The sequence below is a fragment of the Perognathus longimembris genome, chromosome 5 (assembly GCF_023159225.1).
Source record: "Perognathus longimembris pacificus isolate PPM17 chromosome 5, ASM2315922v1, whole genome shotgun sequence".
NCBI lineage: Eukaryota > Metazoa > Chordata > Mammalia > Rodentia > Heteromyidae > Perognathus > Perognathus longimembris.
Genome location: NC_063165.1, coordinates 76781375 through 76798133, shown reverse-complemented (window position 1 = coordinate 76798133; position 16759 = coordinate 76781375). Strand labels below are relative to the sequence as shown.

Below are 16759 nucleotides of genomic sequence, written 5' to 3'. Positions count from 1 at the left end.
TGTACTTTAAATTCTTACATTTTCCTTCTTTCCTCCTCTTTGTTTCTCTACCTTTTTCCCCTTGATCCCACTCCACCCCTTCAAGTACCTAATTCCTTTCATTGAACTTTGACTTTGCCACTTTAAGGAATTACAGTATTAGAGTTCTCCCTTGAATCTACCAGATTTTAGCTAATATGTTTGTGTCTACTTGCATGCCATTCAATGTGTTTACTTAGAATTTATAAGCTAAGTCTAGCTATTTATACGAGGGAAAATATGCATCCTTTGTCTCTCGTGCCTGATTTACTTCAGTTAACATACTTTTCCCCACCTCTTAGAGAGTATTTTGTAAGGAGAAACTGAAAACACCTATAACGTCTTTGGTATTGGGTGGAAACTTCAAAGAACATTTTATAGCTGACAATTCTCTTGGCCTGCCGTTTCCCACACAGATACCCAGTTACTTTTCCAGAGGAATTGAGAATTGCCCTTGACAAGTCAAAACTGATGAAACATTTTTTTAGCTATTTTCTTTCAAGTAGTTCAGTAATTCCTAAATGACATAGTTCTATGTTATCCCATGGCTGGAAAGTCTTAACTTACTCCAGCTCAGTTGTTTGAACTAGATAAAAGCATAACTTTTAAGAAGCACAAACATTTTTTTTTCATCTTTGCCCTTTGGAAAAAATGTTGTACAATAGATGGAAAAAAAAATTGTATCTCCCACTTAGAATTCCCCCACAACCTAGAGACTCCATCTCCATAATCAGATCACTTCTATTGTATATCTATCTAAGCTGACACATTTTAAGAGATATCTGTGAATTTAAAAATGTATCAGAGGAAAAAAGGGATAGATGCATGGAGAGAGGGAGGGGGAAAAATGTCGTCATAATAGTAAGTGCAGATACGTGTAAATGGAAGTAGCAACACTGAGGAGATGGGTAGTGTTGAGAGAGATGGGAGATGATGATGGAAGCAGTGACATTGATTGAGATGCACTGTACTCAAAAATCAACATGTTGAATTGAAACTCCTCTGTATAACTACTTAAAGATAATAATCAAAAAATGGGGAGAAGGGTGAACCATTTCGACCAGGTTCGGGGGGGGGGGGGTGAGTGTGTGTGTGTGTGCGTGTGTCCTATGTGTAAATGGTAGGAGAAAGCTGGGGCTGGGATTAAATCCAGTCCACCAGTGACAGGGTGCTCGCCTAGCCTAAGTACGCCTATGACAGGGTAGGGTGGGGATAAGCTACCAGTTCAGCATTATTATTCATCAATCAAGGTTGCCAAGGAATGGTAGGAAGTGATAAAATGAGCTAGAAATTGAGAAAAAAAAACGTAAAAGTTAAAATGACCAAGTTTTACATTTCAGGAAAGGCTGAAAATGGTAAATGGAATTTTGATATATAGGAAACTAGAGCTGGACATGCAGCTCATGTAGCAGACCATTTGCAAGCTTGAGGCTCTGAGTTCAAACTCCAGTACTGCCAGAAAATACAAGGGGAAATCACTGTGTTGCTTGAACTGGTTTTAATCAGGGCCTGACCTACCTGCCTTCAGTCATTCTGGCCTGTGACAAGAAGAGGAGCCGTGATCTTCCTGCTGCCCTGACATGACTTTATTTCCTCACTGCAAAGCTGATTGTGATGGGGAGGGCAGGGGGCATTTTAACCTCGACACAATCTTTCTGTTCTCAACATTTTATGCTTGTACAAGATTCGCTATGCTGTATTTCTAAATTGAATATATCCTTCAGCCCGAAAATACAATGACACTTGACATTTCAACGATTCAAGGAAATGGAAGAACAAATACAGAAGCATAATTGACTGTCACAGATGTTTAAAGGGGGAAATCTTTTTCCTTTTAGCGCCTGCCAGTACAGGCCTAAAATGTCTGAGAGCAGGGATTATTAATTAGAAGGTAAAAAATTCATCCCCAGGTCCCAATGTAAAGTGCTCCATACCTTGCACAGGCAAGTTTGCTAGTTTTGGGGGTTCTAGTGAGATTCTAGGGTATGAAAGAGGACGAAAGACACCAAAGTGAACCCAGTTGGGAAAGTGAGGGGTTCACACTGCCAGGCCGAAGTGCTTACTGCATGTATCCCGGTATCATCATCAGAGGGATACAGCAGGCTGACATTTCATTAATATTTTAAAAATAATCTGCAAACCTCATGGCTCATGCCTGTAATACTTGCTACTTGGGAAACTGAGATCTGAGGATCAAAGTTCAAAACTAGCCCAAGCAGGATTACCTATGAGACTCATCTCCAAAAACCCAGAAGTGCAGCTATGACTCAAGTAGTAGAGTGCCAGTTTTGAGTGTAAAGGCTCAGGGAGAGCACCCAGGCCCTGAATTCAGTGGCACACACACAAAAAAATAGACGTTCAGGTACAAATGTATACTTGCCACTACTCTGTCAAGTTGGGAAATAGTGGGTCAGGTGTTGTAGCGAAGGTATATGAGTTTTCTGTGGACCAAAAAGAAGTGAATCCAGGAGTTGTGCAAGAGAAGATATCAGAAGTATGAGAAGGTTGAATGATTTTCTAAAGGCCATCATGTGTCTTCTGATAGACGTGAGCTGTTGAAGATGGGACACAAGAGATAACCTACAAATGCATTTGTTACCTGGGTCAGGCAACGAAAGCATTCCTAATCAGGCCAGGTACCAGTAACTCATATTTACAACTCTAGCTACTCTGGAGACTCAGGTTCGAGGATCATGGTTTGAAGCCAACTCAGGCCAACAAGTCCATGAGACAAGAACTTTTCTTTGTATGCGAAGCTAAAGAAGAGCAATGTAAGTATTTCTTCTGCTTCACTCTCTTCCTTTTATATCCTTCATGTCTAAAAGATGATGATAGGGAAGAAGCAAAGAAAGATCTTTCTAGGGTGTCCTAATTCTTTAACATAATAGGCTACATCAGCATTCAGTTGAATGCAATGGAAATTGTACAAAACTATTTTTCAAAACTTCCCAGCTCTATTTTCTTTTCTTATTTAGAATAAGAAAGAAATCAGGATTACCAAAATATTTTCATTCTTCCCTAAGTACTAGATTTAAATGTCTATCTCTAGAAGAATTCTGATTTGGTATTGCATGTGCATATTGGGAAGAGTGCTTCTTTTTACAAACATTTAACAGCTCTTCGCTGAATTAATGATTAATAACCTGCCAAAACACCCAAAGAGCTTCACTGGTAAAAGCCGCAAAGCATTGAAGGAACAAATGACACCAATTCTCTACAATCTGTTCCAGAAAATAGAAGCACAGGAACATTTTGCAATTCATTCGGTAAGGCCAGTACAAGTCCATTCCAAAGATAGTTCAACAAAGGAAAACCACAGACCAATCTCTCTTATGCACATGGTTGCAAAAATCTGTAAAACCAGATTATCAAATCCACTCCAACAATGTATAAGAATTATATACCACAGGTATATAAGATTAATCCAGGTATGCAAACCTGACTCAATATATGAAAATGAGTTGATACAATCACTATGTCAGGAGGCTAAAGAAGAAAAGCATATGATTAGATGATGCATGCAGAAAAAGAAGTTGACAAAAATTCATTTATGATAATGATCAGCAAGTGAAGAAAACAACTTATTCAACTTGAAAAGAACATTTATTAAAGACATATCATTAATACACTTAATGATAGAACATAGCATGCTCTCCACGATGATCAAGAACAACAAAAAGGTACTCTATTGCTCTCTTGACATATTGGAAGCCTTAGTTAATGTAACAAAACAAGAAAAGGAAAAATATATGTATATACATTGGGAAAAGATAAATGTGAACTGACTTCACTTGAAAATGGCGTAATCATCTCTATATGTGAAATCCCCAAAGATAAATCATAAAAACAAAACAAGCAAACAAAAGAACTTTTGGAACAAATATACTATTATGGCAAGGATTCATAATGTAGGACTACTATACAAAAATCACTGTCCTTTGTATATATTAACAACAAACCACTGAACTTTGGAATTTAAAGCACACCATTTTCATTACCACGAAAATTGAAATATGATGTGCACACTATCAAATTTCACGTAAGAATGTCCATATTAGGAAAAGTACAAAACTGTAAGGAAATATACAAATGAAGAGCTATTAATGAGTGGAACGAATTAATATTCTCCATTATTTCCAACCTCACCTATAGCTTCAACATAATACTGACCACTTTTATCAAGTTATTATTTGCATATCCAAAAACTAAAGTTTTTATGAAAGTAATGTTTAACCCAGAATATGAACATAATATTGAAGACTAAAGTAGAGGTAATAACAAAGAGTACCTACTTACTGTAAAGTAGTAGTAATCGAAACAGTGCAGTTTGAAAAAGACAGACATAGATGAATGAATAGAATGAAAGAGACCCACACAAATAAATGCTGTAAACTGATTGTTTACCATTATATTATTCACAATGTGGAAGCAATCAAGATGTCCTTTAATGGTAAATGGGTAAAAGGCCTTGGTACATTCCCACAATGTAATATTATTCAATCGTGTAACGAAATGAATTAGAAAATCATTTGAGGATTTTCAGTAACCTATAAAGTATCTACTAAGTGAATGAAGCTGACCTAATGCTTCACAATATATCACTCTAGCTGACATTCCCCAATATGCAAAATTAAGAAAACAGTAAATTATCAATGAATGTTTGCCTAGTTTCAAAGGGAATGGAGATGAATAAGTGGAACAAAATACATTTGTAGAGCAGTAAAACTATACTGTTATGATACTCTCTAGTGGATACACAACATTGTGCTTTTGTAAAGCCCCATAGAACTGTAAAAATAGAAAACAAGCAGTAATGAAAGCTATGGAATTTGCTTACTATTAAAATATTGATATTTATCCATCAATCATAACCAATGGGCCATACTAATTCAGGACATTGTGTGGGATGATAGTGGAGATGACAGAGAATCTCTTTATACTTTCTGTGAATTTTTGTAGAAACCTAAAAATATGCAGATGGAGAAATTCCAATGCTGTAGAAGAAAACTAGAGTAAAGGAGGTCATAGTTTCAAGATAAGATGCTGGTTTAGTGTAGAAGGTAAAATTATGAGAGCAAGGGTTAACAAGAAAACACACACAAAAAAATAATGCAACTGCCTGCCATTAAAGAGTAAGTGGAGTGGGGAACAGAATCATGTAGAGTGATACAGAGAAGAAGGGTAGGACAATGCAGAAAGGCAAGAAGCTTCAAGAAGAGTGATGTGTAATATTCAAATCAAGCTTTGTAAATGTCTTTTTATATAACCTTATGTGCAATTGGCCAAAATTAGAGTAAAGTTTGATAAACATTCTGTGATGATAGGTGATAGATAAAGTAGATAGATAGATGATATATACACATACACACACGCGCGCGCGCACACACACACGCATGCATGCATGCATAGGACAAGCAGGATGGTACATTCCTCCACTAAAGAAACATGAGACAGGAGGATTGAGAGTTCAAGGCCAACCTGAACTATATAAACACTATCTCAAACCGATAAAAAATGCATAAAAGAAGATCAAGAAATAAAACCAGATATGACTCAGATCACATGTCCCAGTGACACACCCTCCTATTTACTTACTAATTTTTGCAGCAGCCTTTGGATATTCACAAAGCACAGAAGAAGGTCTAGGCCAAATTTATGTCTGATATTGGTTCCTGTTGACAATCGGGCAACACATCAAATTACTTACTTCTGTGTTGGGTCATCTTCACTTTCTTTACTAAGCAGACAGGGTTCACTTGGGTCTGCAAATACATCCTCTTTAGATGAAGACTTTGCTTTCATGTTTTCCTCTTGAATCTTACTTTCTACTAAATCCACATTTCCTTTAGGAGGAGCAAGACAGCTTTCAATATGCCAGGGTTTTGCCTGAGAAAGAAGTTGATTTTAATTCCATAACATTTATTTCTACCATTTATTTCTCTCCCATCTTTGCTAGCATATGTTGTTGTTGTTGTTGTTTTGTTTTGTTTGGCCAGTCCTGGGCCTTGAACTCAGGGCCTGAGCACTGTCCCTGGCTTCTTTTTTGCTCAAGGCTAACACTCTGCCACTTGAGCCACAGCGCCACTTCTGGCCATTTTCTGTATATGTGGTGCTGAGGAATCGAACCCAGGGCCTCATGTATACGAGGCAAGCACTCTCGCCACTAGGCCATATTCCCAGCCCCTGTTTTGTTTTCTTGATGATTACTATTGTGATTGACCTTGCCATACTACTCTCAGGCATATATCTGTAGAACTTTAAGTCAATATGAAAGACAGACACCCATCCCATCATGTTTATCACAGTTCTATCCATAATAGCTAAGCTGTCAAATCAGCCCAGGTTCCCAACAACCAATAAACAGATAAAGAGAATGTGGTATTTATATACAATGAGGTATCACTCAACTATAAAGAAGAATAAAATCATATCATGTGTTTAAAAGTGAGTGGAACAGAAGGACATTGGTTGCATGAAATAAATCAAGCTCAAAATGCCAAATATTCCATGTTTTCACTTATACGTGGAAGCTAGACTTGAAATGGGAAGGAGGAGGAGGAGGGAGGAGGAGGAGGAAGAAGAGGAGAAGGAGGAGGAGCAGAAACCTACCAAAAACACACTGACAATAGGGGGAAGGGAGAGAGCTGAGGGAATATGCTAGTGGAAATAAATTGGTTCAAAGTACACTGCACACATAGTGGAATTATTACAATAAAATCCCATTGTACTATTAATGTAAACTAACAAAAATAGAAAAAATTAAAAATAATACTTTAAAATTTTATGTATTTACTATGGAATTCTATGCCTTTATCAGAAAGAATGACAGTGCCCAATTTGTAAGGAAATGGAAGAACATGGAAAAAAATCATACTAAGTGAAGTGAGCCAGACCCAAAGAAACACGGACTCTATGGTTTCTCTCATGGGGAATAATTAGCACAGGTTTAGGTTAGTCATAGCAGAGGATCACAAGAGCCTAAGAGCTCTGCCCATATGAACGTATAAGATGATACTAAGCAAAATGAACTCCACATTATGGAAACAAATAGTATATTGTTGGTGTAATTATGCCATATAAAGCCGTACCCTTTTTTTTTCTTTTTTTCTCTCATATTCTCTTCCCATGTTTTTACCCCTGTTATCACTGTCTCTGATCTTAGTACCCCGGATACTGTATATTCGTGTATTAGAACTAGGGAAGGGAAAGGGAATACCAAAATTGAGACACAAAGGATAAAAAGACAAATGACTCCAAAAGCAATACTTTCAAAAACATTCAGTGTAAATCAACTGAACAACTCATGAGTGGGAGAGGGCAAGGGGGAGGGGGGCGAGGGGAAGGGGGCGAAGTGAGGGAGAATCCACTGCTGCACAGATTCTGCCCAGGAGAACAAAATTTAGAGCTGGAAGAAGACTCTAGAAGTCTCAGACACCATCTTATTTCTTCTTATCCCACAATCATCTGATAGTTTCTTTGAATAAATGTGTATTCATGTACAAAATATTCTCAACCCTCTTTTGCCAGCTCTAGAAATAGGCATGGCAGAACACTTAAAAAAATACTAACTTGAAAGCCAGCTGAAGATCAAAAGCTATGTTTCAAGTGATTGAAAAGTAGTTTTAAAATATTTTTCATGAACTACATGACATCATAGTATACTGACAAACACTTTAACAATACTGCACAAAATTAAGTCTTAATATAAGAAATGAAAATATTGCCTCTCTCTTCATGCTTTCATATCTACTACAACAGTACTAATTCAACTGAAACATAAATGCTACATTTAAATGTCAGGATGTAACAAATTGTATAAGAAATCTACCCACTGCCTTAGGTGTGAAACTGTAACCCCTCTGTAAATCACTTTGACAATAAATAATTATTCAGAAAATAAATAAATAAAAATAAACGTCAGAAAAGAATTCCTAGTTATCCTCTCCTCTTCCCTTTTCTTCCCTCACCTCCTCTCACTTTCCTCCTTTCCCTCCCCTTCTTTTCCTTGTCCTGCTTTCACCTTCCCTCCTCTCTCCTCTTCCTTTCTGTCCACCCTTCCCTCTTCTCTTCCCTTCTCTATTAATACAAGTAGCATCCATCTTAAAGGCACTTGAATTTTGAACGAGGAAAAGTGACTCCTTCAAAAGAAACCTTAAGGAACTGGGAACATGGCCTAGTGGTAGAGTGCTTGCTTCATATACATGAAGCTCTGGGTTCGATTTTTCAGCACCACATATATAGAAAAGGCCAGAAGTGGTGCTGTGGCTCAAGTGGTAGCCTTGAAAAATGAGAAGCCAGGGACAGTGCTCAGGCCCTGAGTTCAAGCACCAGGACCGGCCAAAAAAAAAAAAAAAGAAAGAAATCTTAAGCAGAAGGGATGAGAAAACTCAGATGTCCTTTTGTTTGCCATCCTTTGCCATTTGTTCTAAAACTGGCCCAGTTCTGATAGCTCTTTTTCAGTCTTAAACAAGCAAGAAGGATATAGAATATATGGATTTGTGCTGGTTTTGCTGGTTTGGAAGGACTGAAATCCTGGCAAGAGCAATAAGGCAGGAGACAAACTGAAAGTGGGTCCAAAAAAGGAAAGAAGTAAAACGATCCGTCTTTGCAGATGGCATGATCTTGCATTTAAAGAATCATATACATTCCTCCCCCAAGCTACTTGAGCTGGTTCTAAACTTTGGCAAACTGGCAGGTTATAAAATCAACCCACAAAAATCTGTAGCTTTTCCATGTGCCAACAATGAGAAGGGCAAAACCAAAATCAGGAAAGCAACTACATTTGTAATAGCCTCAAAAAAAAAAAAAAACTAGGAATTAACCAAACATGTGAAGGATCTCTATTGTAAACACTTTAAAAATTGAAAAAAAAAAAGAAATAGAAACAGATATAAGGAAATGGAAAAACCTTCCATGCTCCTGGATTGGAAGAATTAACCTCGTGAAAATGGCAATTTATAAATTCAACACAATACCCATCAAAATCCCAACAAAATTCTCCAATTACATAAAGAAATAAATCCAAAAATTCATTTGGAATAACAAAAGACCCTAAATAGCAAAAAACAATCCTTAGCAGGAAAACAGTGTTGAAGTAGCATCAAACTTCAAACTCTATTACAAAGCCATGGTAATAAAAGCAGCTTGGTGCTGGCACAAGAATAGGCCTGAGGATCAATGGAATAGAACTGAAGACTCAAGCCATGAAAATATTTGATAAGGAGGCCAAAACACAGGAAGGAAGAAAGACAGCTTCTTCAACAAATGGTACTGGCAGAATTGGCTGTACACTTGAAGAACACTGAAACTAGACCTTTATACAATACCCTGTACCATAATCAACTGTAAGTAGATTAAGGACCTCAGTGTAAAGCCAGATACCATAAAACTATTACAGGAAGGGATAGAGGAAACAATAGGTCTCCTAGGCATGAAATGAAACTTTCCAAGTAAAGATCCAGAATCCCAATAAATCAAAGAAAGGCTGGATAAATGAAATTGAACCCAACTGAAGAGCTACTGCATGGTAAAGGACATAGCTAGCAAGAAATTAGAAAGCCCACAGAATGGGAGAAAATTTTTACTAGCTATGCACCAGACAAGGGCCTCATATCTAAAATATACTTAGAGCTCAAAAAATTAAACCCCTCAAAAATAAGCCCTCAAAGAAACATCTACCCAATTAACAAATGGGTTAAAGACTTAAAAAGAGAAGTAAGGATGGCAAATAGACACATGAAGAAATATTCAATATCTCTGGCCATAAAATAATTACAAATCAAAACACACTGAGATTCCACCTCACCCCAATTAGAATGGCCATTATCAAGAAAACTAACAATAACATGATGACTTGCTGGTGGGAATGTGGCCAAAAGGGAATGCTACTACACTATTGGTGGGAATGTAAACTTGTTCAACTACTCTGGAAAGCAGTATGGAGGTTCCTCAAGAGATTAAACATAGAACTCCCCTATGATGCAGAAACCCCACTCCAGAGCATTTATCTAATAGACCACAAACAAGGTCACACTAAAGCTACCAGCACAATTATGTTCAGTGCAGCATTGTTTACCATAGCCAAGGTATGGAATCACCTAGATGCCCCTCACTGAACAAATGCATCAAGCAAATGTAATATATATACAGAATGGAATTCTATACTTCCATCAGAAAAAAAATGATACTATACCATTCATAAGGAAATAGAAAGGCATAGACAAAATGATATTACACAAAGTACAGAAGACCCAAAGAAACATAAGTTTCATGTTTTCCCTCATTTGTAGTAACTAGAATGTGCGTATAAGTCTACAAGTAAATACACTTGATAGCAAAAGAAAACCATGTGAACACTGGAACATGATAAACTACACAGATCTCTAGGCATTCACACAGAGTGAGAGATGTTCTTCAGAAAGGATCACATAGGCACAATAGCTATGTGCTTCTGACCATATAAAAATATTTATGGAAATGAACTCCAGGATGTTCAAATAAAAGGTTTTTTGGGGGTAGCTGTTTTTGTTATTATTTCCTTTTGTCTCACTTGTTCCTTTATCTGTCTGGGAAGGTGAGAGGCCACAGTGATACTCCCTAGACACTATGTCGAAAATGAACTAGGCAATTTGTGGATGAGGATGAGAAGGAAAAACTGGGAGAGAGCAAGCAAAGAGGTGACATTGTTCAAAAAGAAATATACAAGTGGACCTGTGGCTCAAGTGATAGAGCACAAGAGGCTCAGGCACCACACCCAGGCCATGAGTTCAAGTCCCACAACCTACCAACAAAATAATAATAATAATAATAATAACAAAGAAGAAAGAAATATACTCATTATCTGGCTTATGTAACCGTAACCCCTCTGTACATCACCTTTACAATAACAACACATTTTAAAAATAAATAAACAACATGCTTGAATAGTTCTGAAAAAATACATAAATAAGATAAAGACACAAAACTATTGATGAGAAATATCAGTGGGGTAAAAACGAACAACTTCACTAGTACCCATTTTCTCAGTGAAAAATAAAGTTAGCTGCAGATGATATTGGGCACGCATACCTAGAATGGGCATATCTCTTGCTTCAACGCCATCTAAGGGACCCATACCCAGACGTCAGCCCCTTCCTCATGCTGCCTCTCTTTGTCCATCACTCAATATTGTCCTTCATCTCACCCGCATCCTTGCCCTCATCTAGTAACATCTGCCTGCATGGACTTCTTCACTTGCCAGAAACGGGCTCTCAGCATCTATCCTATGTAAACTACCAGGCATGAGACACCCATCTCACCCACCACCAGCCGACCCACTCAGCTGCTGTCCTTCTTACTTAGGAAAGCTAGCCTTTACCTTACGTGCACTCCTACAGGCCATAAGCAGTGCAGGGAGACCCCCAAGTTGCCCAGCCTTGCATGCATCTACCTCCCAGATTTCCTGACTTACCCTCTCCCTAAAGAGTTGCACAGAATTTTTTTCCATACACATGGATATCATCACAGTGGCTTGACAAACAGAACAAAAAACAAGCATTTCTTCCCACAGGAAGAGAACTGCCAGATTCCTCCAGAATGAGATGAAAACCTACAGCTATTGAGAGGAGCCAAGGCAGGGACACAGAGAGGGGCTTTGGCTTTAACCCACATCACCAGGTTTGAACTCTACTGGCTAAAACTACGCAGACATATATACTGATTTCTTAGCAGATAAGGAACTTGGACAGAGTTCCCGAGGAAAACCAAAAAGTGGGGGAAATAATCATAAAATGTGAGATAATGAACTTACTTTCTTCCATCCCCTCCCCTTCCTAAGTGATTTCACAGAAACAAGTCTGAGCTTCATTTCATGTAAGGACGGGGTAAGATATGAAATAGGCCTCAGGGAGTTGAAAGTCCAAGTCTGCCATGGAGATTTCCTACCCAGGCAAGTTATTCAAATTCTTCCTAACTCTGCTTCATCATCTTATCATAGAAGTAATGTGTGTCCTCCCTTCACAGACTGAGACATTGCGAAAACCGGAATAAACTCATGCAAATCATCCAGGTACACAGGGAAAAACTCACCAGATATTGCCTATCCTTAACTTGGCAGAAGTAAATGATGACCAAGATTTGTTTTAATTTAAAATTTTCTACATTTTATTATTTCTATTATTATTACCTGCTATTTACAACATGGTTGCCAGGCACTGGTTGCTCATAGCTACCCTAGAGCTTATCTCAAAAACACAAAGTGGACATGGCAGCCAACACTACTCAGGAAGGAGAGATTTGAGGATCAGGGTTCAAAGCCAGACCAGGAAAGTCTATGAGATTCTTATCTCTAATTAACCACCAAAAGGCTGGAAGCAGTGATAGCCTGGCACCCTTGCCCAGTACCAATAATAATTATTAATAATAATAACAACAATGATGATGATGATAATGTAGCTTTATCCACATGGCATTTTTACTAAATTTTGAAATTGAAGGAATTCATTTCTTATCAAAGAAGAACTCTTCTTCAGAAATCCTAAACTAAGGGCTGGGAATATGGCCTAATGGTAGAGTGCTTTTCTTTCATATTTGAAGCCCTGGGTTTGATTCCTCAACACCGCATAAACAGAAAAAGGCCAGAAGTGGTGCTGTGTCTCAAGTGGTAGAGTGCAAGCCTTGAGCAAAAAGAAGCCAGGGATAGTGATCAGGCCCTGAGTTCAAGCCCCAGGACTTCAAAAGAAAGAGAGAAAGAAGGAAAGAAAGAAAGAGAGAAAGAGAAAGAGAGAGAGAGAAAGAGAGAGAGAAAGAGAAAGAAAGAAAGAAAGAAAGAAAGAAAGAAAGAAAGAAAGAAAGAAAGAAAGAAAGAAAGAAAGGAAGGAAGGAAGGAAGGAAGGAAGGAAGGAAGGAAGGAAGGAAGGAAGGAAGGAAGGAAGGAAGGAAGGAAGGAAGGAATCCTAAACTATCCTTCGCTGAACATGACCATTATATTAGGAATGGGAGTCAGATGATGAGACTCAAGCAGAGGTCACGGGAAATGCCCAGCAAATCATAGTATAACAAAGAAGCCATATTTCTACCTGACCAAAGATGAGAACAGGTGTGTCGCCAAGGCCCGAGACACAGATGCTGCTGTCGGCAGAAGAAGAGATGATCAGCACACGGCCGCCTGTCTCACAAGTCTCCAAGGAGCTTATTCTGTCCTCATGAGGTCGCCATGATCTTATCAGAGGGGGCGCTTGCATAATTTTATTCTTACTGGAATGAAGACAGTACTCCTGAGAGGAAAGAAATACTAGGACGTTAAAAACTCAAATATGAAAGTGACTATATTGATAGAACAAGAAGACAGAAATGAAAAATACATACATCAAGGCTTATTAATCTGTGATCCCAATGCAAGAGAGAATGCATGTTAACAGAGGTTACAATGGTATTAATATTTTATTTATTTTTTAAGGCCTTCTTGGAGGTGGAGATGGCACGATTGCAGTTCTCTGCCAGCTCAGAAACATAAAGATGGTAAGAACCCATCTGAAAAAAATAAAAGCTGAGCAAGGTGACACACAGCTGTAATGTCAGCCACTCAGATGAGGTAGGGGTAGGAAGATCATGGACTAAGCCCTTATCACTGATGTTATTTATTTGGGAAAGAGAAGGGAAAGAAGATGAGAAGAAAATAAGTAAACAGTAAAGTTAGAAGGATTTTTTTGATAAGTTTTGCCATGTATAGGTTATGTGATACTATATCATTTATAATGGTATTTGAAAATTGAGCAGTGATGCATTTACTGCATAAACAACTATGTCAGAATGGCAGCAATGTGCAATGAAGAGCTAACAGTCTAAATTATATTTTCATTCTAATTTCAATTAAAGCTTTCATAAATATTTACAATCAATTAATGCTGTGGTACCTAACTGTATTCCTAAATTTGGTGCCTGATTTGACAACATACTCATATGTTTTCCATTTAGGAAATTCTGTTTCTTTCTATCAATTATTTAAAAGAAGTCTCAGCTCACACCCAAGGGAAGCTGGAAGGACGGCACAGAATGAGTGAAAAGTGGGTGAAATAAAAAAATAATAATAATATAGCAGAGGGGACCATTGGGACATTGATGAATGTGAACTAAGCAACTCATGGGTAATGATGGGAAGAAGGGAATGAGTGAAAGAGCGACAGATGTTACTAAACAAAAGGAAAGTAATGTACTATATCATCCAAAATGGAGGAAACAGTTTCAGTGTGAAAGTTCATATACTTTATAAGCTATATAGAGTAGAATGATAATTTTCATCATTGTAAAGGTTAAATTGTGTACTGTGAAATATGTGTAGTAACTTAGACCCAATTAAAAAAAAAAAAAGAAGTCTCCTCTCAAAACTTGTAAATGCTCCAGTGAAAATTCTCAAGATAGACCATTTCTTTCTCTAACTAGAAAAAAAAAGGCCTGATTTGTACAACCAGATATGATCTTGTCAGACATATGTTCAAGAAGCAAGAAAAAATAATAATGAGAATATGTGAGATGCTTCTACTTTACCTCTATGTCCCAGGTTTTCAGCCATCCATCAGTGGTCCCTGTGGTAAGGTATCTGTTCAGTTTGTCAATAGACATAATAATGGAGCCAGTTCCACCATGAGCCAAAAATTCAGCCAGAAGTTGTTTCTTAAATGTATCCCAGAACCTCACAAAGCCAGATCCTCCACAAGATACCAAGTTGGCACCTTCTAATGAGGAAGGGAAAACCTAGTTTAGAAACTATAACGACAAATCCCAGAAACAATTTCCTCATGTGACTTGGCCTGTGCAAAGCATAGAGTGCCGGCCAGGTGAGTAGCACTGCGATCTACTTGTAGCACAACTTTGAATCTGAGAAATTATGTAATGATAAACTCCCTGGGCCGTGTTGAATGAGAGTGTAAGATATAACAGGAAATTTAGGGATTTCCCCATCCCATTCATTATTCTTGTTATTTGGGGGTTTGTTTGTTCTGTTTTGTTGGCTGTGGGGCTTGAACTCAGGCCTGCGTGCTGTTTCTGATTTTTATTTTTCAAAAAGGCCAGAGCTCTACCATTTTGTGCCACAGCGCCACTTCCAGTTATCTTGTGGTTAATTGGAGATAAGACTTTCCTGCCCAGGCTGGCTTTGAACCTCAATCTTCAGAAATCAATCTCTTAGTAGCTAGGATTACAGGCATGAGCCATCAGTGACAGGCTGGCTTTTTGTTTGTTTGTTTCTTCAGCTAGAAGGAATTATTACTTCAAAAAAGTTTTATTAAGTATTTCTTGTTTTATAAAGTATTCATTTTTTCCCTGGTAACACATTGGACATGCACACAAACAAGTGAAGCCTTCATGCACAAATTAAGATTTGTACATGTGATAATAGGAGGATAGCTACAGATTTCTCAGTTGAGGGACATATTTTCAACCCTGCTTCTGTATTTTGCTTGTAAGCTTTTCCTTGGTACTGTATTGTAAGCCTTACTGGAGGTTTTTTTTTTAAATTAATAAACCTAGAGTTGGCCTTTGTAGTTTCCATTTTGATATGCTTTGTAAAAAGAGTTTACCTCAATTATTCTGTCGCTATTATTTGATAAACCTGTAGACGACTTTCTAATTTAGTTTACAAATGTTTCAATGATTAGCAATCATCTCTATTTAAGGTAGAAGTAATGGCATATCTACATCTGTGGAAACAATTTTGGAATACTGATAACATTATGAAGAATTAGTGTAGGGGGAATGAGAGTAATTTGAGCATAATGACTCATATTGAGTACAATATGAGTTCAAGAAAATAAAAGGTTTTACAATTGAACTGTTACAAGTCCATTTAAATAACTCATAATATTTCTAAAGCTAGTGGAGGTATACCTGTATTGATGATAAACATTTTCAAGTGGCTATATCATGCATATTTTCCTTTTGCAAGTTAATTATGGCAAAGTGAACATAGAAAACATGGTTCAAATATGCTTATTTCTTTTATTTGAACATATTACACTTATGTATAGATCTCTCATGTAAAGATAAAATAATTTTAAATCTTGAAATACAACTCAGATGGAAGTTCCTACAATATGCATTGTGTGTGTGTGTGTGTGTGTGTGTGTGTGTGTGTGTGTGTGTATGTATTGGGACTTGAACTCAGGGCCTCATGCTCTCCCCTAGCTTTTTACTTCAAGTCTAATTACTGTTTGAGCCACATCTCTCGTTCCAGACTTGTTTGTCTGGACTGGCTTCAAACCTTGATCTTCAGATCTCAGCCTCCTCCGTATCTATGATTAGAGGCACAAACTACACCCGTGGTCAGCCAACATGCATTATTCTTGGACACAGATTTGTATTGGAGGGAACATGTAGGATACATCAACATTACACTAATACACTGGTTGTAGAAAAAAAAGGAAAACTAGACAAAGGCTTACTTCATGTAGGTAACAGCAAATCACTACTAAGTCCTACAGCAATGCTAATGTCAGCATACATTTCAACAAAGGATCAAACCACAACCCTGATTTACTCCAGAAATCACATATTAACTGACAAAGAGGCTTCGACAAGGGGGGCTGGGAATGTGGCTTTGTGGTAGAGCGCTTGCCTAGCATGCATGAAGCCCTGGTTCAAGGCCTCAGCACCACGTATATAGAAAAGATGCATGGACCATTGTAAAAGCAGCATCCAAGACAGAGGCCTCTGAGCTGTAGCTCAAGGAACTGCAGTTATTTCCAACTTTTCCACTGTCTCTGATCTG

The 16759-nt window shown here is 37.8% G+C and overlaps 1 protein-coding gene across 1 annotated transcript in view; it reads right to left on the bottom strand.

Moving 5' to 3' along the window:
- The window catches only part of Wdr49 (WD repeat domain 49), a 110567-nt gene that overhangs the window by 19169 nt on the left and 74639 nt on the right, over positions 1-16759 (bottom strand). Inside the window, exons 13-15 of the mRNA XM_048345848.1 lie at positions 14542-14729; positions 13074-13271; positions 5726-5904 (exon numbers count right to left, since the gene is read on the bottom strand). Coding sequence (XP_048201805.1) covers positions 5726-5904; positions 13074-13271; positions 14542-14729 — 565 coding nt within the window. The remainder of the gene's footprint in view (positions 1-5725; positions 5905-13073; positions 13272-14541; positions 14730-16759) is intronic.